Source organism: Phyllobates terribilis, unplaced genomic scaffold (genome assembly GCF_046119375.1).
Source record: "Phyllobates terribilis strain yellow unplaced genomic scaffold, ASM4611937v1 Scaffold_1__5_contigs__length_1240528914, whole genome shotgun sequence".
NCBI classification, from domain to species: Eukaryota; Metazoa; Chordata; class Amphibia; order Anura; family Dendrobatidae; genus Phyllobates; species Phyllobates terribilis.
In genome coordinates, this window is record NW_027362761.1 from 73,757,366 (window position 1) to 73,782,359 (window position 24,994).

At 45.3% G+C, this 24,994-nt stretch overlaps 1 protein-coding gene across 2 annotated transcripts in view; it reads right to left on the bottom strand.

Annotated features, from left to right (window-relative positions):
* Positions 1-357: 357 nt before the first annotated feature.
* LOC141208644 (stimulated by retinoic acid gene 6 protein-like) overlaps positions 358-24,994 on the bottom strand; it is a 198,403-nt gene continuing 173,766 nt past the window's right edge. For both annotated transcript variants that reach the window (XM_073664586.1, XM_073664577.1), the window contains 3 exons: positions 20,668-20,831; positions 20,066-20,212; positions 358-629 (listed from right to left, as the gene is read on the bottom strand). In XM_073664586.1, coding sequence (XP_073520687.1) covers positions 403-629; positions 20,066-20,212; positions 20,668-20,831 — 538 coding nt within the window. In that variant the 3' untranslated portion in view covers positions 358-402. The remainder of the gene's footprint in view (positions 630-20,065; positions 20,213-20,667; positions 20,832-24,994) is intronic.

Genomic DNA, 24,994 nt, shown 5'->3' on the forward strand with positions numbered 1-24,994 from the left:
TTTCCAGCACAAAGATTGGCCAACTCCTAACAGCTATCTCAGTCCCAACATCACCATACACACGCCTGATCAGTGCTGAGTAGATATGCATTTTTCCATGAGGAGAGAAGAGTAAGCAACGAATGCCAGCAGGTTACAGTATCTCTCAGGAAAATAGAAGATCGTCCTTTAAGTTAAACATTCCCAATCCTTCTTTCACCCATCACCCATCAGGGAAGACTCAGAAGGTATATACATTACACATTTTTGGCCTGTCCCATTAAAATCTGCAAGTTCACCCAACTTTATTATCTTATGCACTATATTAGCGAAGTGGAAGAATCAAAAAGCAATAACAGCTCATCCACAACTTGTAAACTTCCCAAACTCATCAGAATCGGTGAAAACTGTCCACGACTTATGTCAACTTTCCCATAATGCCACGTTGTTAGTATCCAGGGGTCTCTCCTGAATATTTCTCATTTCAGCCTCCAGAACAGAGGCCTGGACAATCCTTGTCTGAATTACATTATTTCTGTCATTCAGATCATCAAACTCTTTCTGTTTTCTTTGTATTATAAGTCTAGGATTGTTCATAAGAGTGTAATATAGAAGCCATCTTGTTTTAGATTTGACTGATGTACGAGGACCTGCAAAAAAAAGAATTTTTTAAAGTATTGTGTTCCATTTTATTAAAGGGGATTTGTCAGCTCACCTGAAATGTCCATTTCAGTCAATACTTGCATTTTCCTGAAAACACCATCACAGGCATTTTGCTCCTGCTTATATAGCACTAACATATTTTGTGGTATTAAAAGGTTATTTCAAGAAGAATCTGGGAGTACAAATTAAAGGGGTGGTCCGAAACCAAAAGTAATTTTCATCCTCAATCCCTATGCCATGATCAAATCTATTTTCTAATATACTTTAATTAAATACTACCTATCGTTCCTTCACTACACTATCTAACTGCTTTATTTTTTTACTACTTCCTTTTTGATGATGCTTTGTTTGCGAATCCCAGTGCATGCTGGGATACTCAAAGTTAACGTCATCAGGTAGCAGAGGCTTCTGTCACTACTGTAACCTCTGTCACCTCGCTGAAACAAAGCGTCATCTGAGACTTCCATTTCAGGGGCTGGCCTAGTAGCTGCTCTACTGTTCATGCGTCAGATTTCACATTGAGCGAATGTGTGCTCCGTCGTGCATAATTTTTGGGCGTGTATGCCTACTGGAGGCGGACACCCAGATGTAGTAGGCTGCGTCTGGATGTCCACCTCCAGAAAATGATGCACTGCAGAGTGCACATTTACTCTGTTGGCACTATTATAGTCTATGGCTCCGTCAGCACATACGCCCAAATTCCGTTTTGCGGGGGGCTCAGATGTAAGATTTGACGGAACCACTGAACGGGTGACTGAGCGAAGTATGAAAGCACCCTTAAATAAATGATCATTTCACTCAACAAATGAGAGTTCTGCTCATTAGACAGGTGATCAGCAGCCTATTTCGACTGAAAAATTATTGTAGAAGATTACCCTAGGAATTCTCGTTCTCGTTAATGGCCTTGAGAGACTTACTGCCTCTCCAACAAAAACAGAGGCATTTCCTGGTAAACAGAAATAAAGTAAATCTGTACATATATAATGACCACGGTCAAGATAAAGATTCCCACCACACATCACAATTACTTTCGCCTGCACCAAATCAAATGTGTCCTACTCAATTGTATATTCCATACTCAGAACAGGAATGAATATGTTGTATGGATTATGTCATTCTACATAAATTAAAGAAATTTTCCCCTTTCAACTTTTGTTTTTAACTAATTCTTTGGTCTTGTTCAAAATAATAAAATCAGCCTTTTGCAGCACTGGGGTCCTGGGTTTAAATCCCACTGTGCGTAGATTTCCTCTGGGTATTCTCTAGTTTACTCCCACACTCAAAAGACATACTGATAGGGAACCAACGGGGACAGCGATAATCTCAATGTTTGTAAAGCGCTGTGGAATATGATGGCACTATATAAGCAAAGTGTAATAAATAAGGAGTGCCCAGTAATTGGCTGCAGTACCGTTGACATAATATCAACACTGCACTGCGGCCTATACAGGAGCTGCAGCAGAGACAGAGCACTAGACCTGGGAAGGGTGAGTACCAGAAAATTTTATTATTTTTAATATAGTCAAGGAATTAGTAAAAGCTGAAAGAAAAAAACTTAAGGCATATTCCCTTCAGATCTCCTGGGAGCATCATGGTCACAAACCAGGTCTCAGTGGGCAATAAAACTCTTACACTTATCTATGAACTGCTACAACTTCCCTCCACCTTCACACCATTTGTCCAATTTACTGCACTATTCCTGTGTCCTTTTGTGTAAAATTACCAGAAGACAATTTGCAATTTTTTGGAGCACAGTGCCCCATTCATCATGTAAATTTACAAATAAATTACCGAGATACAAGCACAACTGAGGTTTTTTTTGTTACAGATGGAAAAGTACATATTAGAGATGATCACAAGAAGTTTAGTGATCTGGAGTCAATCTGGTGGGGTATGAAATGTGTCCATGTCATGGGTCATAAAAGGGCTTGTAAATAGACTTTTCGGCTAGCCATTAAAGGTATCACTCCTAGAGTACCTTTGTCTCTTTTGGCATAAATATATTTACACAGATTTTTCTGGCTATCACAGTAACATAATACAAATTTTTATTGTACCCCAAGATTCACAGAAATTGTAAGCTCATCCAGTGTAAGTAGGACTTGAATGGACCAAGAAGCCAAATAAATATCGTACAATCCTATAATTTCTTTTTCACGGTCACCTGGCAGGATGACTGTTTCACTTATTTCAGACTCTACTTACAATTACATGTGTCTGCTTTACTTTAAAGTAGCACTATTAGTTATCATCATTTTACTTAATAAATAAGTTATCCACTTCTCAGACAACTCCTTCTTCAAGGTAAGCCATCATCAGAAAATGTTCAAATCATATTTTTGGGTTACATCTTTAAAAAAAAAGCCGTGACAATATTTTTTCTCACATTATGATCCTTATTAAAAAAAAAAAGTAACAAAACAAATTTTGTAATCTTGCAGTTTTCATACTGGCTACTAAGGCTTTTTTTTTAGACTCATACCAATGTGATCTTGTTTTTTTTATTGCAAGCTTTGTCAGGAGGTCACCTCTTTGCTGTGCTAAACTAATACCAATATATTGAGCTGATATACAAGTATAGCTGCCACAGCTATTAGTATGTTATTCATGTTTTATGAGACTGCAACTTCTGTGAATATATTTAGTGATTTTACATTTACATTATTGGATTTTTATTGTGTATTGTTCTTTCCATTTCCATAGGGACAGGGCTGTGAGTGACAGTGACCTTTCTCCTTTTTGCATATGGAAAGTGGTATTTTACAGCTGAACTGTGAGTTGTTGCTCAGCCATATTACAGTTCTGTACTGTGGGGTAAAGTAATCACTATGGGTTGTTCACATCGGTCTTGATGAGTTGGTGTACTGGAGTAAAGCGCTCCTGATTCATGAAAAGGCGACTTTTCAAAGTTTTTTATGCCAGAATAGTTGTGTAAAAGCTTTGATAAATCAGTGGTAAAGTGCTGTGGAATATGTTGGTGCTATCGAAATAAAAATTATTATTATTATAAGTAATAGGGCCACCTAGCAAGAACTGCAACCATCCTATATGACATTCCCAAGCATAAATCTGGTTTTGCAACTCAATCTGCGACTGTTTCTTGAAAGGACGACCACTTGATCACCCTCTTACTCTTGGCATAGTTGTCTGCTTGACAGAACCAAAATGTTGCATGCAACAGCACCTGTGAGTGACTTCTCATGTACTGATGCCAAGGCTACTGGTATCAGAGCCCTTACATCTGTAATTTTACATCTAGGGGTAGCTGCAGAAAGTGTACCAAAATTGTGGATGTAGTGTAAGTAGCTACATGTTGGTACCAGGTCCTCACAAAACATCTTGCAGAACTGCTGCATAGTGATCTAGAAGGGAAAACTACTCCAGGGACAAAACATACACCCATCGCCAAATTAATAATTGAAAATAAAGGATACCATATACTGCTCCTGACGCGCCCCCTGGGCAATGGGGTACTCGGCAGCCGGGCCTATGGATGCTGGTGGGGGATATCACGGTGGCTGGCCCGGTCCGTGGCCCAGGGCGGTCAACAAAAAGAAAGGGGTTTTGGGTTTATATGGGGTTTTGGAATAGTTCGTGACGCCACCTGTGGTGCCTGGTAAGGTCTACCAGCGCTGCGACAGTCCTCTGAGGTAGATGTTAGGGCAGCTTATGATGGAACGGCTCCCCACAGGTGGAGCGGGTCTCAGGGCAGCGTGAGGAAATGGATGGTGGTACAGGTGAGAGACGGCTAGGACCGTTCAGGGAGAAATGACAGACACTCACATGGGGGTTCGCTTCGGTACCTTTACTGGTGTAGATGCAGGTATGGTCCAGGGTACTCGGTACGAAGGGTGCACTTCTGGACTCTCCCCAGTGAGCGGGTATAGGGCCTCCTGATCCGTTGCTTTCACTTGCTAAGCTTCTGACCTGCCTGGAGCTAGGCCTGGCTTAATTACTGTCTCTCTCTCTCTTGCACCTGCTGACCTGGTGGTAGGGCCTTCTCTTGGAGATCACTCTCCTTGGTCGCTGGGGCCTCCGTGACTCCTAGCCCTTGTACGGTAGTCAGCGTTGGTCGACCTGGGACTTGTAGTCCTCCAGGTATCCGGTGGTCCCTACTGGGTATAAAGGGACCCTATAGGCGCGGACCCGGTGTCCGGTGTATAGTTCGGGGTGAGCCTGGTACGCTCCTCTGCCACCTCAACTCCTCTCTCCTTTCTCCTCTTGCCTTCGGCCACACTCGGGGCCCTCACTAGGCTTCAACTCATGCTGTAGGCCTTGGTTCGCCTAAGCACAGCAGCCAGTGTGCTGCGACTTCACTGGTCTAAGTGCCAACACACTCCCCAACAATATATATATGACCCCAGCGTCTTCTATGATGTATATGCACCCAGCCTCTCCTGTGATTTATATATGCACTCAATGTCTCCTGTGATGTCTATATGCCCCCAGCCTGTCCTGTGATGTCTATGTGCCCCTCCTGTGATGTCTATATGCCCCCAGCCTGTCCTGTGATGTCTATATGCCCCTCCTGTGATGTCTACAGTTGAAACCAGAAGTTTATATACACTATATAAAAATACACATATGCATGTTTTTCTCAATATCTGACATGAAATCAGAATAATAGGTCAATTAGGATTACCATAATTTTTAATATTTGCCAAATGCCAGAATAATGAGAGTGAGAATGTTTTAAGCCATTTTTATTACTTACTGCAAAGTCAAAAGTTTACATACATTTCATTAGTATTTGGTACCATTGCCCTTAAACTGAATGACTTGGGTCAAACTTTTGGGATATTCGTCTACAAGCTTCTCACAATAGTTGGTCGGAATTTGGGCCCATTCCTCCTGACAAAACTGGTTTAACTGATCCAGGTTTGTAGGTCGCCTTGCTCGCACCTGCCTTTTCAGCTTTGCCCATAAATTTTCAATAGGATTGAGATTAAGGCTTTGGGATGGCTACTCCAAGACATTGACTTTGTTATCCTTAAGCCACTTTGTTACCATTTTGGCTGTATGCTTCGGGTCATTGTCCATTTGGAAGACCTATTTCCGCCCAAGCTTTAACTTCCTGGCTGATGTCTTGAGATGTTGCTTCAGTATTGCCACATAATCTTTTTTTCTCATGATGCCATCTATTTTGTGAAGTGCAGCAGTCCCTCCTGCAGCAAAACAACCCCAAGACATGATGATGCCACCCCCGTGTTTCACAGTTGGGATGGTATTTTTAGGCTTCTAAGCTTCTCCCTTTTTCCTCCAAACGTAACGATGGTCATTATGCCCAAAAAGTTCACTTTTAGTTTCATCAGACCACAGGACATGTCTCCAAAATTTAAGGTCTGTGTTCCTGTGTGCATTTGCAAACATTAATCTGGCTTTTCAACATTTCTTTTGGAGTAATGGCTTCTTCCTGGCAGAGTGGCCTTTCAGCCCATGTTGATATAGTACTCGTTTCACTGTGGTTATTAACACAATCTTACCAGCTTACGCCATCATCTTCACAAGATCTTTTGCTTTTGTCTTTGGGTTGATATGCACATGTCGGACAAAAGCACTTTCATCTCTGGGACACAGAACCAGTCTCCTTCCTGAGCGGTATGATGGCTGGACATTCCCATCTTGTTTGTACATGTGTATAATTGTTTGTACAGATGAACGAGGCACCCTCAAGAATCTTGAGATTGTACCCAAGGATGAGCCAGACTTGTGCAAGTCCACAAATCTCTTCCTGATATCTTGGCAGATTCCTTTAGACTTTCCCATGATGCTACACAAAGAATCAGTGTGTTTCAGGTGCGCATTAAAATACATCCACCGGTGTGTCTCTAATTAACTCAGATGTTGCCCAAAAAAATTATCATAAGCTTCCAAACACATGACATCATCATATGGGCAGTCCAGAATTGTTTAAAGGCATAATAATCTTAGTGCTTGTAAACCTTTGACTTTGCAGTAAGTAATAAAAATGCCTTGAAACATTATATCGCTCATATTTCTGGCATTTGGCAAATATTAAAAATGATGGTAATCCTAATTGACCTAAAATGGGAAAGGTTTATTCTGATTTCATGTCAGATATTGAGAAAAACATGCATATGTGTCTTTTTATATAGTGTATGTAAACTTCTGATTTCAACTGTATATGACGTCTATAATCCCCAGCCCCTGCTGCATCTACTGTGATGTTTATGCACCCAGCGTCGCCTGTGATTTATATATGCTTCCAGTGTCTCCTGTGATGTCTATATGCCCCAGCCTCTCCTGTGATGTCTATATGCTCCCAGCCCCTCCTGTGATGTCTATATGCCCCCAGCCCCTCCTGTGATGTCTATATGCCCCCAGCCCCTCCTGTGATGTCTATATGCCCCCAGCCCCACCTGTGAAGTATATATGCCCCCAGCCCCTCCTGTGATGTATATAAGCCCCCAGTGTCTCCTGTGGTGTATATATGCCCCCAGCCCCTCCTGTGATGTATATGACCCCAGCGTCTCCTGTGATGTATAAATGCCCCCAGTGTCTCCTGTGGTGTATATATGTCTCCAGCCCCTCCTGTGATGTATATTTGCCCCCAGCATCTCCTGTGATGTATATATGCCTCCAGCCCCTCCTGTGATGTATATATGCCCCTAGCATCTCCTGTGATGTCTATATGCCCCCAGCATCGCCTGTGATGTATATTTGCCCCCAGCCCCTCCTGTGATGTATAAGACCTCAACGTCTCCTGTGATGTATATGCCTCCAGCGTCTCCTGTGATGTGTATATGCCCCCAGCACTTCCTGTGATATGTATATGACCCCAGCATCTCCTGTGATGTATACATGCCCCCAGCATCTATTATGATGTATATGCCCCCAGTGTCTCCTGTGATGTCTATGCTGCTAGTTGCAGCTTCCTTTTGTCTGTCCTTTTCTATGGCCCTGATGAAGGTCATTCTAACAAAAACGTTGGCCTGTTTTCTTGTACAGACTCTTTGCTGTACTAAATAAAGTTTGTGTGTTTTCACCTTCAAGTTTTCAGTGCCATGGTATTATTTGATATACAGTATATGTTACATGCACGCCGCTAGGTTCAGATAGGGGCGAGACGGGTAACATGAATTTGTTGGAATCCTGGGGGAACCGTTACTCAGGGTGACCATAGACCATGTGCTGCAGCTTCTCTCAGGCACACAGGGGTATTGACCCTCAGGCACAGACACGTAGGTCGTTTCACTTGCTGACCAGACACACTTGACAAGAGTCCTCACAAACGGTAGAACAGTAGCATTTAATAAGAAGCCGCACTGCCAGTGCAAGTTAAGTGTTATCAGCAACAGGCTCCAGTGACAAATAGTACAGTTTCCTTAGTAGCACAGCAGTTCACAGTTTTCCCAGTAGTACAGGACAGCACAGTTCTAATGCAAAAGCACATTAATGAACACAGCATTCTTTACAGCACAGTGAGATGGAGGAGGAGGGGAGGGTTTGCTGAGGGAGATGATCCCTGTGACACAGTTTCTTATATTCCTTATCTTTCTGCTTGACAATACTCTGCACTGCTAGTGCTTAGCTTCACTCCTAACTTGAATCCTTTTCACTTGCAGGGGCACTTCTGTCAGATGCAGAACAGACACACCACCTTTCAATTTGGCTCCAGCCAGACAGTAAACAACTTCCCCACAATCACCCTGGGCTCTGCTAAAACCCTCCCTGTCTCCTGTGACTGTGTTAACCCCTCTAGTTGCTGGATGCTTCTGGAGCACAACACTTCCTGTCTCATGTGCTTGTGTTAGTTCTAATAGTTGCTGAATGCTTTTAAAGCAACAGCACTACTTGTGACTGTCACATTCTGCAACAGCACTACTTATGCATGTCACACTCTTCCCTCCTTTTTGAATGTCGTCCTCGACATTCGTCTTAATTGGTCAATCTGACCAATTCTGAGACAGTGGTGAAAGTTGTATAGCTTTATATACAAATTTGCATTGACAAATTGGTATAACGTTCATAAACATTGATAACCACCTATTCTTACGACCTTTTTCTTGTAGGACGCCTGTAAGAAATAAACAACACAATTAAAACAATCAGCATCTCTTCAGCTGGAGCTTTTCGTACGTCTTCAACCAGCTCTCTCTTTCTATGCTTTAACAGTTCTTTGTTTCTACAAAGTCTTTTAAGAAAAATCAAAGCATGAAAACAAGTCTTTCCAGTAGGCAACATCTTCCATACTACCTCTCGGTGGTGAATACCACTCAAGTGGGCTTACCTGGTCCGCAAGCAGAGATACCTGTTTCCAGTCGGCAGTCCTTGGCACTTGACTCAGTTCACCAAGTGTTTCATACGTTAGCATCACGGGCCTCCTCACTTCTCAAGTCGACATCCTCCTGGTGGGTTGTCCCTCAGAGACCACGGGTTCTTCAGTCACAGAAGTTTCTTCCGCCGCACTCATTTCCCGTGTTTCCGCATGGCCTGGTAATTCCGCTCCTCCTGAGTGTTGATTGGTCTCTTCAAAGACCGGTGTTCGATCATCAGATCTGAATTGGATTTCATCTGTACTCCTTGGTATGAACTCTGGAGCCTCAGGACTTAGTTCACTCTCCTGAGGATGGTACATCCCTCTCCTTGCCGGTCTGAGAAATATAAAGGTGTGTTCTTCTCCATCGGAACTTTCAAGGTCACTATCCACCTCCGGAGCTTCAGTCTGTGGTGGTCCCTTAGTCTGTCTCGGATGATGTCGGTCTACTTCTGGGAAGTCTTGTTGTGGTGGGAGATAATCACAGGGTAGTAGTAAATTCTGATGGACTATTCTGGTTTTCTTGTCTCCCGTTTCCAATCGGATTTCATACACTGGGCTGTCATCAGCTTTCCTCCTTACGACCACATACACCTTGTCTTCCCAGTACGAACAAAGTTTTCCTGGACCACCTTTCTCACGTACGTTCTTAACTAGTACCCGGCTTCCTGGTGCCAATTCTGCTCCATAACATTTTCGATCATAGTACTCCTTACTCTTGCTCTGTCCTTGCGTAACCACTTTGGACGCTATGTTGTATGCCTCTGCCATCCATTCCTTCCATTTCCGAACGTACTCCGGATACGTTCTGTAAGTCTCTGACACCAGTGTATCGAACATGATGTCGATTGGCAGTCTTGGCGATCGTCCATACAATAGGAAAAAGGGTGAGTAACCCGTTGCATCGCTCTTTGTTCAGTTATAGGCATGTACCACTTTTGACACAGAACTCTTCCAGTCTTTCTTCTCATCAGCTGTTAAAGTGCGCAACATCGACAATAGTGTCCGATTAAAACGTTCCGCTAGTCCATTACCCTCTGGGTGATACAGCGTTGTGTGGGATCTCTGAATTCTACAGTATTTTCCTAGCTTGGCAAAGAGCTGGTTCTCAATTCTCTTCCTTGGTCGTGGTGTAACCTCGTAGGGAACACAAACCTCAAAGCAAAATCATTGAAGATCTTCTCTGCCGCTGTTCGACCTGATTTATTGAGGGAGGCATATGCTCTAGCAAATCGAGTGAAATGGTCCATCACCACCAAGATGTATTCGTAACCACTCTTGCACATCTCTAGATGTAGAAAGTCTATTGAGACCATCTCAAACGGATACGTAGTTTGGATGTTGCCCATAGGTGCCCGAGTTGATGTGTTGGGACGTTTATCTTTCAGACACCCACACTCCCTGGTCACGTACCTCTCAATATCTCTCTGCATGTACGGCCAGAAGAAACGTTCACGGATCAAGTTGGTTGTCCTTTCCACTCGCAGGTGTCCCATGTTTTCATGGAGTTCTTTGAAGACCAACCTATGGAATACTCTGGGTAGTATCAACTGACGGTTTTGTCCTCCTTTATGATACAGGATACCGTCTTCACTGTGCTAGAGCTTCGTCCATTCTTTAATTAAAACAGATACTGCTAGTGACTCATTGTCTCTCTTCCGTTTACTTGGAAACCGATTTTGGTCCACATAAAGTAGTATTCTACCAATTATCTGATCTTCCCGTTGTGCTCTACGGATTTTCCCTTTTGGTAGTTGTTGAATAGACCGGGCGTGATCTTGTTCTCCCACTTTTATGGTGGTTTCCACCGTCAACGGACACCACAATGGTGTGTCTTCCTCCTGATAAGCTTGTACTGCTTGGATAGTGCTCTCATTTGCTTCCAGACTGACTTCCTCCGAGCATTCTTGCATGAACTCCTCAGGCTCTAGTGGCATTCTTGACAATCCGTCAGCATCCGCATTGCATTTTCCTGGCCTGTACTTGATGCTGAAATTGAAGTAAGCTAGTTCAGCGACCCATCTCTGACCCATTGCATTCAGTTTGGCTGTAGTAAGGACATAGGTTAAAGGGTTGTTGTCAGTGTATACCTCAAACTCTTTACTGTAGTAGAGATAATCTCTAAATCATTCACAGATAGCCCATTTCAGTGCCAGGAACTCCAATTTTCCGGAATGTAGATGGTAATTCTTCTCGGCGTCTGTCAACGTTCTAGAACCGTAACCGATGACTCTCAATTTTCCATCTTGATGCTGTAAGGCAGCAGTGTTCACACCGTGCAGTAGCTAAGGCAGTGACCCAAGCAAGTCCAACATAAGCAGCTTTTATTCAGCAAAACTCACAGGTAAACAGAAAGTCCTCCGGTTCGCAGCCGGGTTAACACAAGTCCATAACAGCGGTTGCCAGGGGCAACGGCCGCTCCGGGCCGCTCAGAGCCTGATGGGTGCAGAGCTTTCCCAGGCATGGGTTCAGCTACTCACAGGCCCGGTGAGCTTTCCTGCTATGCTCCTAGCAGGTCCCCACATTGAACAACTCTAAGGATGTTACCGATAGGATACCGAAGCTCATCAGTTCCAAGGATGTCCACCCATTTCTTCTGATACATGTTGGCACCAATGACACGGCAAAGAAGGACCTACCGACAATCTGCAAGGACTTTGAAGCATTGGGGAAGAAAGTAAAAGAACTGGATGCGCAGGTAGTTTTTTCTTCTATCCTTCCAGTAGACGGGCATGGCGTCAGGAGATGGAACAGGATCCTTGATGTGAACAACTGGCTGAGACGATGGTGCAGACAACAAGGATTTGGATTCCTGGACCACGGTGTGAATTACCTCTATGACGGACTCCTTGCCAGAGACGGACTACACCTCAACAAACCCGGGAAACACACATTTGCCAGGAGACTCGCAACACTCATCAGGAGGGCGTTAAACTAGAAGAAGAGGGGATGGGAAGAAAAACGCCGGACACGAACATGCAACCAGAGAACATACTAATGAAAGATATGAAGTGCGACAAAGAAGGTCCAAGACAAGATGCTTGGAAGGGAGGTAAGAAAATTTCTAATACAATCCACAGGGAGAAGATTGGAACAAAACAAAATCGTGTAAACTGCGTGCTAGCAAATGCCAGGAGCCTGACAAACAAGATGGATGAACTGGAAGCAGAAATATCTACAGGTAACTATGACATAGTGGGAATAACCGAGACATGGTTAGATGAAAGCTATGACTGGGCAGTTAACTTACAGGGTTACAGTCTGTTTAGAATGGATTGAAGAAGTCGGAAAGGGGGTGGAGTCTGTCTATATGTAAAGACGTGTCTAAAGCCTACAATACGGGAGGATGTATGGGAGGGAAATGAGGAGGTCGAGTCCTTATGGGTGGAGATACATGGGGCAAAAAACAATAATAAAATTATCATAGGAGTCTGTTATAAACCACCAAATGTAGCAGAAGCCACGGAAAGTCTATTAATGAGACAAATAGACGAAGTAGCAAAAAATAACGAGGTGATTATTATGGGGGACTTCAACTACCCCGATATAGACTGGGAAACCGAAAGCTGTAGATCTCAGAAAGGAAACAGGTTTCTGTCAATTATCAAAGACAATTATTTGTCACAACTTGTGCAGGAACCAACTAGAGGGACGGCCCTTTTAGACTTAATATTAACTAACAGGCCAGACAGAATAACTGAGGTGCAGGTCGGGGGGCACCTGGGAAATAGTGACCACAACAGTGCCCAGCAAGGGAGTCACAAAAACACTGAACTTCAGGAGGGCAAAGTTTGATCAGCTAAGAGATGCCCTTCACCTTATAGACTGGGATAGTATCTTCAGTAATAGGAACACGGATAGAAAATGGGAAATTTTCAAAACAGTCCTACATAGTCACTGTAGAAGGTACATACCTTATGGGAATAAAAGGGCGAGGAATAGGAGGAAGCCAATGTGGCTAAATAAGGAAGTCAAGAGGGCAATGAAAAACAAAAAAAGGGCTTTCGGTAAACTTAAACAAGAAGGCAGCGAGGAAGCGCTAATATCTTATAGGGAAAAAAACAAAATCTGTAAGAAACAAATAAGAATAGCAAAAGAGGAGACAGAGAGACTAATTGCCAAGGAAAGTAAAACGAATCCCAAACTGTTCTTTAACTATATAAACAGTAAAAGGATTAAAACTGATGGCGTTGGCCCATTGAAAAATAACCTGGGTAAAATCATAGAGGGCGATGAGGGTAAAGCAAACCTACTCAATAGCTTCTTCTCCACTGTTTTCACAAAAGAAAACAATTTATCGGAGGAAATGCAGAGTGATAAAGTAAACCCTCCGCTAAATATCACCCACCTAACCGAGGAGGAAGTTCAGAAACGCCTAAATAATATCAAAATAGACAAGTCACCAGGCCCAGATGACATACACCCCCGGATACTAAAAGAATTAAGTAATGTGATAGACAGGCCACTGTATCTTATATTCAAGCACTCTTTATGGACAGGGACTGTCCCACTAGACTGGCGCCAAGCAAATGTGGTACCAATATTCAAAAAGGGGTCTAAAAGTGACCCTGGGAACTATAGACCAGTAAGCTTAACGTCTGTTGTGGGTAAATTGTTTGAAGGATTTCTTAGAGATGCTATTGTAGAATATCTTAATGATAATAACTGTCTAACTCAATATCAACATGGATTCATGAGGGATCGCTCCTGCCAAACAAACCTGATCGCCTTCTACGAGGAGGTGAGCTCACAGCTGGACCGGGGAGAGTCAGTGGATGTTGTATACCTTGACTTCTCCAAAGCGTTTGATACTGTGCCACACAAAAGGTTGGTATATAAAATGAGAATGCTTGGTCTGGGGGATAATGTGTGCAAGTGGGTAAATAGCTGGCTGAGTGATAGAAAGCAAAGGGTGGTTATCAATGGAGTAAGCTCAGGGTGTGTCCGGGTTACTAGCGGGGTGCCTCAAGGGTCTGTCTTGGGCCCTATATTATTTAATATATTTATTAATGATCTAGTGGAAGGGTTGCATAGTAAAATAGCAATATTTGCAGATGATACTAAACTTTGTAAAGTAGTTAATACAGATGAGGATAGGGCACAGCTACAGGAGGATTTAGATAAATTGGGGAGTTGGGCCAAAAAATGGCAAATGGGGTTCAATGCCGATAAATGTAAGGTCATGCACATGGGAAAGAAAAACAGCAGTCACCCATACATATTAAATGGGAAACCGTTGGGGAAATCTGACATGGAGAAGGACCTGGGCGTCTTGGTTAATAGCAAATTAAATTGGAGTGCCCAGTGTCAGGCAGCAGCTGCGAAGGCAAATAGAGTCATGGCATGCATCAGAAGAGGAATAGGGGCATATGATGAGAACATTGTTCTTCCTCTGTATAAAGCGCTGGTAAGGCCGCACTTAGAATATTGTGCACAGTTCTGGGCTCCGGTGCTCAGGAAAGACATACTGGAGCTAGAGAGGGTACAAAGGAGGGCGACTAAGGTAATAAAGGGAATGGAGGGACTAGAATACCCAGAGAGGTTGTCAAAATTAGGCCTATTTACATTGGAAAAGAGAAGGCTTAGGGGAGACCTCATAAACATGTATAAATACATCAGGGGGCAGTACAGAGATCTCTCCCATGACCTGTTTATACCAAGGATGGTGACAAAGACGAGGGGGCACACTATGCGTCTGGAGGAAAGGAGGTTCCTACACCAGCATAGAAGGGGATTCTTTACGGTCAGAGCCGTGAGACTCTGGAACTCTCTGGGAGAGGAAGTGGTGATGTCCAACTCACTTAATGAGTTCAAGAGAGGCCTGGACGCCTTTCTTGAGAACAATAAAATTACATCTTATGCTTAGTTAATTAATCCAGGGATTTAATCTGACTGCCAGATTGGTGTCGGGAAGTGAATTTTTCCTCAATGATGTAAATTGGCCTATACCGCATGGTATAGGAATAGCGGAATAGCTGCAGTGCACAAGAAATAGGCTGAACTGGATGGACGCTTGTCTTTTTTCAGCCTTATAAACTATGAAACTATGAATCCTTAATGCAGGGTTTTTAAAGGACCTGTGGCAAGGACCACTGGAAAACCCGGGTTGGAGGGCAGAGGCCGCCCCATTGCCTTCCTGTAGCCTCTCCAAAGAAATGAAGGCCCTGCTGCGTTTTACTTAATCTGCCTTAGCCAGATAGCTTGACCAAGTCAATGCTCACCTTCATTCCTGCATTGCAGCCGCAGCTGTGTCTGTGACTGCAATGCACTCCAATGGGTTTAATAGGTCTCTGTACACATTCTGGGGATATATACCGTCCCTCATATACGATCCCAGTCACTGCCTCACATATCCCCCCCCTCTCTTCAAACTTGTGGGGTTGAACATTTGTCACCATACAGGGTGCCCGGGACAGGGCATCCGCGTTTGCCTGCGACTCCTACAGAGAAACTGAAATTTTGCAGTGACAGAAATCACCTGGTGACTCGCACATTCCTCTCCTTGGCGTTGGACAAAGGTCCAACTTCGACACTTCATTTAATTTCCGGAAATCGTTAAAGGAGCGTAATGATTCGTCTGGTTTCGGGATAAGTACGATGGGGCTAGCCCATTCACTCTGTGATTCCTCGATGATTCCTAACTGGAAGATTTGTTTTACCTCAGCCGTGACAATGTCATGTTGGAGAACCCCAGTCCTACCCGGTAGCTCTGAGAACATGTCGGTATTCTGCTGCACCAGCAAGTGAGCCTCCCGTTGCTGCTGTTTAGTGAGAGCATCACTTATCCTGACCTCTCCCCCGGACGCACCCCTGGCTGAGGGTACACGTACTACCCCCCGATCGCCTTTGTTAAGAGACCTGACCGTGGCTCTTTTATTATATGTGAGCCTCCGTGCTGCCTGGGCATCTAACAGATGTTCTTTCACGATGGGCATGACCGCCGCGATCCGGTCCTGCATTTGTTTTGCTACTGCTCGATCTTCAGCACACAAGCATTCCAGGGGTACTGGGGGATCCCAGGACTCCGAGGTGGGTCGTGCAATTTCTTCCCCTGGGCAACTCCTGTTCCTTGGTGGGGAGACTGAATTCACTGTAGAGCCCTGGACGGGTCTCATACTGGTTGGATATACCGTTTTAACGGTTTCAATGTGACCTAACACAGTCTTTGGATCCAGTTTAATTTTGTGTTTCGTAGTATTCATCACCGGTACTGTCACTGGAACAAACCCACCAGTAGGAATCATAAGCACAGTCTCACCTTGAACTAGGCCTTCCGGAAATTCTGAGGAGTCTTTTGGCACAAACAGTCTTTTCTGGACTTTTCTTCCTGGTTCTACCCGGACTCCACACCTCACCCCCACCATTTGGTCTGCAGGGATGATGGCTGGGCGCCAGCCTACCTTGACTTCTTTTAGGTCCATTGTATTCTGTGCTTTCTTTACTCTATGAATTACATTTTTCGGCAACGGCGTTGGGTATGGCAAGTGATGTGGCATTTGCATCCACCACCAGCGTCCCTGACTTGTGTTTCGTGATGACCTCACTGATTACATTATAACCCAGGATAGGATCCTCTGTAACGTTCTGATCACTGGTCACGAGAAAAGGTACCAAAAGCTCAATGGTATTGCTGTTCTTTTGATGCCCCTGTCTATCTTGCAACTGTTGTAGACGGGAACACACTTGGGGATAGTACTGACGCAGCCACTTTACCTCTTGTGCCGTACTGAGGTTTGGTGAGATTTGGATTTTCTTCTGGGGCCACCTCCGTGTCGCGGTTACCAGTCGCCCCGCACTGGCAACCTCCTGTCTTTTAACCCAAGCGACCATGACCATTGGCATTCCTTTGGATAATGTCCTTCATCACCACATCTTAGACAGTGGACACACACCGTACTCTGATTAGATGAACGGCACGCTTCACAAGCCGGGTATCTTCTGTTTTGGAACCCACTCCTGGGTCTGAGGGATACAAGTTCCGGCCTGGAACGAATCAACTTTTTCACCTCAATCAACTCGGCTCGCAGTTCTCCTATTACTTCCTCCCATTCAGTGCTGGCGGTTCTCTCTTTTGTTGGTGATTTAAGGTTCCCTCTCGGAGGCGGCACTGGAGGGTCTCCATGCTGATCTTCGGACTGGCCATTGGGGGTCTCCAACTTTAGTTGACTCATTTTGGTGATTTTAGGAGCAGAGCCCTTCTTTAACCTCTGTTCGCTCTCTGACTCCAAACTAGCTGCCTCATTCATTTTTTCAATTAGGACTTCGCCCAGAATGCCAGGATCTTCTAGGTACTGTTTCAGCTGCAACTTGATGTCTTTGCTGATTATGTGGCGCCCCTGAGGGTTCGACCGCCACAGGGATGCTGCACTTCTCTAATGGAGTGTGGTGTTCCTCCTCTGAGGTAAGAACAGTGTGATGATCAGGACCCTTCCTTCACATCCAACACCACACTTCTCCACCAGAGGGGGCTGTAATGCACTAGGTGCTGCCCTCCTGGTTACAGGGAGACTGGGGAACCAAGAGTTAGGGGAACCATTTAGTGGGTGAGGGTGGAGGACTCACATTTTAGTGACACTTAATAATTCCTATTTGAACTGTGAACTACTGTGATCTCCCACCCTGAGCGTGGATCCTGTGTGGACCTGCAGCGGACGGAGACACAGCCCTTGTACCTTGGCCTTGGGTCGAGGGGCAGGTTGTAGACAATGAATGTCACAACCCGGTCAGGGACCACGACCAAGAAGGTCCGGAGCTTAGGAGTGTAGCTCCATAGCAAATGGATCCCAGGGAGGATGCAGACGGAGCGGTATACGCCACCTGTCCTTGCCAACCTGATATATTCAGAGGGAGTCTGGCTGCAAGAGGGGTACCGGCCCCCGACACCCGACCTTGCTACTCCATGTCCTGGTCGGGAAAGCCCGGTAGGCCCTGAGGATCCCACCGGGTATCGGAAGGAGCGGAGCTGCCACCCGCGCCCTTTTTCTGAGAGGAGTTCAGAGGGAGACCCGGCCTATCTACACACACAGACAGGAAAGGATACCGTCTGTAGTTCAGGAACACTCTGGTGCGGGGTCCTGATCTAATGCTGGACTTACTCGGAGGTTGCAGGACCCCCGTATCTGGTGACCGCAGAACTCCGCGAGGAGCAGGGAGTCGCCTTCCTTCTGCCATCTCTTGTGTGAGTAAAGCCTTTGAAGTTCACCCCTATGGCCTCCGGACTCTTTATTCTGCGCTACACCGCATTACGCAGCACCCGGTCTCCTCTACTACTACAACCCCCTCCATCCTGTCTCTCTGCCCTGAGGCCTTGCTCCACCTGTGGGGAGTAGTAACATCTATGGCCGCTATACCACCATGCCTCAGCGGACTGCAGCGGCGCTGGTGGCCCTTCACCAGGTGCCACAGGTGGCGTAGTCGTAACCAGCCACTCAACCCGGATAAGCCCATACCATCCTTTTTAAATTGTGACGGCCCTGAGCACGGAGCGGGTCCGGGCCACGGCTGCACCCCATCTCTCCATCTTAGGACCCGACTACGAGTCCCCCATCTCCCAGGGTAAACAAAAAGGGCTTTCGAGTAGAGGCGTCACAATTAACCCCGTTCCCATTGATATCAAGAACTTCTTCTGGACTAGTCCAGCATGAAACTTCTCTTCCGCTTCTACATCTCTGGATGCAAACAACAGTCTATCCTTCAGTTCAATTGCTCTGAACAAGAAACTTTGGGGTGATTCATTATTTTTCTGTGAGAGGTTAATGAGTCGGTGGAACAATTTTGAAGTACTCTATTCTTTATAGTGCCCTTTTAAAATCATCTTCAGCTGTTGCAAGGTCAGTTGACTCTTCATTTCTAGCATACCCCGGAGGTTCAGTCCTGGGCTTATCGCTTTCACCACCCCCTCAACAATCTCATCTAGCTGGTAGCCTTTCTGTAAAACGTGTATTTTTATTCATAAAATTTATCCATAAAAAATATATAATTCCATAAAAAATCCACAGAAACATATGGAAAAGTGTGTCATCTGAGGAAATAGTCCCAAGGGAGATACATTCAAGGTATTAGTTGACGCGTTTCGAAGTGATACTTCTTATTCATAACCTACTATGGGAATAAAGCTCACACAGAATAAAAACTCTCCTAGGTAGCCACACCTATGCACACATGGAGCAAAGACTACACGCTAATTCCCGCTCAGGACTCCCCGTACGGGCCACCAATGTTACACACACGCCGTTAGGTTCAGATAGGGGCAAGACAGGTTACATGAATTCTTTTGAATCCTGGGGGAACCGTTACTCAGGGCGACCATAGACCATGTACTGCAGCTTCTCTCAGGCGCACAGGGGTATTGACCCTCAGGCACAGACACGTAGGTTGTTTCACTTGCTGCAAGTTAAGTCTTATCAGCAACAGGATCCAGTGACAAACCCGTACAGTTTCCTTAGCAGCACAGCAGTTCACAGTTTTCCCAGTAGTACAGGACAGCACAGTTCTAATGCAAAGGCACATCAATGAACACAGCATTCTTTACAGCACAGTGAGATGGAGGAGGAGGGGAGGGTTTGCTGAGGGATATGATCCCTGTGACACCATTTCTTATAGTCCTTATCTTTCTGCTTGATAATACTCTGCACTGCTAGTTCAGCAATGCTACCTGACCTGTGCTTAGCTTCACTCCTGACTTGAATCCTTTTCACTTGCAGGGGCGCTTCTGTCAGATGCAGAACACACACACCACCTTTCTCTTTGGCTCCAGCCAGACAGTAAACAACTTGCCCACAATCCCCCTGAGCTCTGCTAAAACCCTCCCTGTCTCCTGTGACTGTGTTAACCCCTCTAGTTGCTGGATGCTTCTGGAGTGCAACACTTCCTGTCTCCTGTGCTTGTGTTAGTTCTAATAGTTGCTGAATGCTTTTAAAGCAACAGCACTACTTGTGACTGTCACATTCTGCAACAGCACTACTTCTGCATGTCACATATATCCTGCTTTCTACCACGTAGCACAGATCATTTTATTGAACCGCTCAGTGCCCACCATATTATTTCTAGTATTGAAAAATGTGGCCTGGTCAGGAAAGTGAAAACAGGCTCCGGCAGGAAGGCAGTAATGGCGAGAGGAAAATAAATTTTGCGTTATTGTCTTACCTCCTGTATTACCAAACCCATTACATGCAGACAACTCTTTGAGTCTTTTTTCAGCTCTCATTGTCAGGAGAATGTTGCAAAAACTCACAAGTACCGGGTTATTGTGATAGTGGTCCACAAATATCATTCCAATCCATGTATTGTAGCCTTAAGATACACAAAGTTGGTTTATTAGCATTCAGTTACACATTGCCACATATTGACATTCACCAACTTAGCCAAATTTTGGGGTTCTGTGCTTTTTATGAGATCTTCTGAAAGGAAAAAGTAGGTAGGCAAGGAATCAGAATGGCTGACAATGCTATAGGTGGCAGGGATAAATGATCACTTCGCTTGAGTATATTGGAAATGGTGCATGTCACACAGCTGTGGTAGGGAAGCCAACAAGCTCACCATTTAGAAATTTACATGAGAAAAGAGATAAAGGAAAGTGGGAACTTGGGAACTTGGTATTACAAATTAAACAACCCTAGGGATTGATAGGAAAGAATTAGGAATTGAATCAATATTGGTCTGACAGCTTTATATTGCTGAACTACAGGGACCATGTTTTGAATATAACATACTAGTATAAGGCAAATTTCCCAAAGAAACTGTCTTACCCATGTCTGCTGACTCATATCCGCGTTGTAATATTGTCCGATCAATCCTTGCAACTAACCAACTTCCCAAAATCAGACCAGAAAAAAGTCTAGCAAGGCAGGCTCCCAGACCGAGAATCACATTGTAGAAGAAGAAAAAGTAATTAAAGTTATGAAAAGCCTTCCTAAAAAGAAAAATATAGCAAAGTATAAGAGAAAGAGATCACGTAAAAAAAACAGTCATTATTCACTGGGCATTTTAATTGCAGGTTAAACGCAGGTTAAAAAATGCATCTTTTTTTTCATCACGAATTGACATGTTTTTGTGTATCATTTTCTTAAGGAGCAAATTGCTTCTTCAGAGAGGAAGAGGACTTGAACTCTATAGCGCCACCTATTGGAAGCAGCAATCCTACAAGTCATAATCGACCGTTTAACGAGTCGTGCAATATGACTTAGGATAAAAGCCAAATCAGAATCTCAGTTTGCAGACACGGTGTTTCAGGCTGTTGGCCCTCGTCAGTGCAAAGTATGAGAACTGATTTGGCTAGGTGAGAGGCTCTGGACTGTGATCTAAGAGGTAACGTTTTGAGCATTGCACGGCGAATAAGCCTCCTTACCTTGGCATGCCAGAGCCGGTATGTCACTCTCCACAAGGAGAAATGTTACCTCTTAGACCTCATTTTCTTAAATAGAGAGGCATGCCCAGAAGAGAGAATGACGGCTTATATAGTGTTGATTTAAACAAACTGCAAAAACTGGAATATAAAACAGTTATACAGTACTGTTCGGAGAGCATGAAACATCCATAAATGATCCCGTTTGTATAGATAGCTTTCTCTTACAGAACACAGGAGCATTCTCCAAACGAGCACTCCTATTTATAGAAGAGCCAGCCATGGCTGTCAGATAAACCATTGGCCGAAGCTTCGTTCGTCCAACAGCCTTCTAAGGTGTATGACCGGCTTTACTGTCTGTCTTTTCTCCATTGAAAACACATGAATGCTCAGCTAACCTGTGTATGAGGTAGACGGTACAAATAACGGTCAACTGAATATGCGTTTGACTCAAATGGAGTAGTGATGCTTCAAGGATACTGCCTCTTGACCTACCTAAAGGGGCTGTCCAGGCAGGAAATATTGTTGACCTATCCAATGGATTCTGATGGCTGCCCGATCTGGTCATCTCTCGTGGTCGCATGATATTAAGGTCACCCGATATAAACACTTGGGCAGAGCTTCTCAGCGCTGCTCCAATCAGTATTTCATGGCTGCTTCTAGGTACTGCAGAACAGCTCCAATTTTTTTTTGAGTAGGAGCTTTGATGGCATAGGATAGATCATCAGTAGTTTCAGCCTGGACAACCCCTTTATTAGCCTTTCTGGATTCTGGCTAAAATAGTCTGAAGGAAGTGATAGTGTTACCAGATGTGTACGAGATTCCCAAAGCCCTAATGAAGTTGCTTTCCATTGGGTGGCAATGACTCTGCAGTGAGATCTGGCTAGTTGAGAGCAACAGACATAAATGTGATTACTGACACCATTGTCTCATCTCCTCCTAGGCAGTATTGGGGAAAGGGCAGTTTAGCAGAGGTGACAGTGCTATGAGAGGAGAGTGCATAAAAGAGTTAGTAATCTGACCCAGATAAACACTGCTGTGCACCTTCCCACATAGGGGCTGCAAGGAGATCAAAGCTCAATGTTGTCAGTAATCACACTTATCTCTGCAGTACTCAGAGCAACTTGTAATCACTCTGCAGTGAGATCAAGCTGTCACTACAGTGGGGAAAATAAACATTTGATACACTGCCGATTTTGCAATTTTCCCACCTACAGAGAATGGAGAGGTCTGTACTTTTTATCGTAGGTACACTTCACCTGTGAGACACAGAATCTAAAAATAAAACTACAGAAAATCACATTGTATGATTTTTAATAATTGAATTGCGTTTTATTGCATGAAATAAGTATTTGATCACCTACCAACCAGCAAGAATTCTGACTCTCACAGACCTGTTAGTTTTTCTTTAAGAAGCCCTGCTACTCTGCACTTATTACCTGTATTAATTGCACCTGTTTGAACTCATTACCTGTATAAAAGACACCTGTCCGCACATCTGTGACGCTCGAAAGCCCTACCCTGGGAGATGGGGACTCGGAGCCGGGTCCTGTTGTTGTCGATGGGGTGCCGCCGTGGCCCGGACCCGCTCCGTGCCCAGGGCCGTCGCACTAAAAAGGATGGTATGGGCTTATCCGGGTTGAGTGGCTGATCTCGACTACGCCACCTGTGGTACCTGGTGAAGGCCACCAGCGCTGCTGCAGTCCGCCGAGGCATGGTGTTATGGCAGCCGTCGTTGTTACTACTCCCCACAGGCGGAGCAGGGCCTCAGGGCAGAGGGACAGGAAAGGGGGGGTAGTAGTCTAGGAGGTCTGGTGCTGCGTAGCGTGGTGTAATGCAGAATAAAGAGTCCGGAGGCCATAGGGGTTAACTTCCAGGGTTTTTGCTCACGATGGAGATGGCATTAGGAAGGCGTCTCCCTGCTCCTCGCGGAGTACTGCGGTCACCAGAGACGGGGGGGTCCGACAACCTCCGAGTAAGTCCAGCGTTCTATTAAAACCCCACACCAGAGTGTTCCTAGACTTCAGACCGGGTCCTTTCCTGTCTGTGTGTTTGTAGATAGGCCGGGTCTCCCTCTGAACTTCGCTCAGAAAAAGGGTACGTGTGGCAGCTCCGCTCCTTCCGATTCCGATACCCGGTGGGATCCTCAGGGCCTACCGGGCTTTCCCGACCAGGACGTGGAGTAGCAAGGTCGGGTGTCGGGGGCCGGTACCCCTCTTGCAGCCGGAATCCCTCTGAATAGATCAGGTCGGCGAGGACAGGTGGCGTATACCGCTCCGTCTGCATCCTCCCTGGGATCTATTTGCGGTGGAGCTACACTCTTAAGCTCCGGGCCTTCTTGGTCATGGTCCTTGACCGGGCTGAGACATACATTATCTGCAGCCTGCCCCTCGACCCAAGGCCAGGGTACGAGGGCCGTGTCTCCCTCCGCTGCAGGCCCACACAGGATCCACGTTCAGCGTGGGAGATCACAATGCCAGAGAACAGTCAAAAGAACCAAGAGCCAAGATGGTTGTGTATTAAATATGAATTATTAAGTGTCACTAAAATGTGAGTCCTCCACCCTCACCCACTAAATGGTTCCCCTATCTCTTGGTTCCCCAGTCTCCCGATTACCAGGAGGGGCAGCACCTAGTGCATTCTAGCCCCCTCTGATGGGAGAAGTGTGGTGTTGGATGTGGAGGTGGGGTCCTGACCATCACACTGTCCTTACCTCAGAGGAGGAACACTACACTCCATTAGAGAAGTGCAGCATCGCTGTGGCGGTCGAACCCTCAGGGGCGCCACACACACTCCATCAATCACACTCCAACCTCTCCACCATAGCCAAGACTAAAGAGCTGTCTAAGGACATCAGGGATAAAATTGCAGACCTATGCAAGGCTGGATGGGCTACAGGACAATAAGCAAGCCGCTTGGTGAGAAGGCAACAACTGTTGGCACAATTATTAGAAAATGGAAGAAACACAAGATGACTGTCAATCTTCCTTGGTCTGGGGTTCCATGCAAGATCTTGTCTCATGAGGTAAGGATGATTGTGAGAAAGGTCAGGAATCAGCCCAGACCTACACGGGAGGACCTGGTCAATGACCTGAAGAGAGCTGGGACCACGTCGTCATGGATTAAAATCCTGCAGGGCACGCAAGGTCCCCCTGCTCACGACAGCACATGTCCAGGCCCGTTTGAAGTTTGCCAATGACCATGTGGATGATCCAGAGGAGGCATGAGAGAAGGTCATGTGGTCAGATGAGACCAAAATAGAACTTGTTGGTATCAACTCCACTCGCCATCTTTGAAGGAAGAAGAAGGATAAGTACAACCCCAAGAACACCGTCCCAACCATGAAGCTTGGTGGGGGAAACATCATACTTTGGGGGTGCTTTTTTGCAAAGAGGACAGGAAGACTGCACCGTATTGAATAGAGGATGGATGGGGTCATGTATCGCGAGATTTTGGCCAACAACCTCCTTCCCTCAGTAAGAGTATTCAAGATGGGTCGTGGCTGGGTCTTCCAGCATGACAATGACCCGAACACACAGCCAGGGCAACTAAGGAGTGGCTCCATAAGAAGCATTTCAAGGTCCTGGAGTGGCCAAGCCAGTCTCCAGACCTGAACCCAATAGAAAATCTTTAGAGGAGCTGAAACTCAATGTTGCCCAGCAACAGCCATGAAACCTGAAAGCTCTGGAGAAGATCTGTATGGAGGAGTGGGACAAAATCCCTGCTGCAGT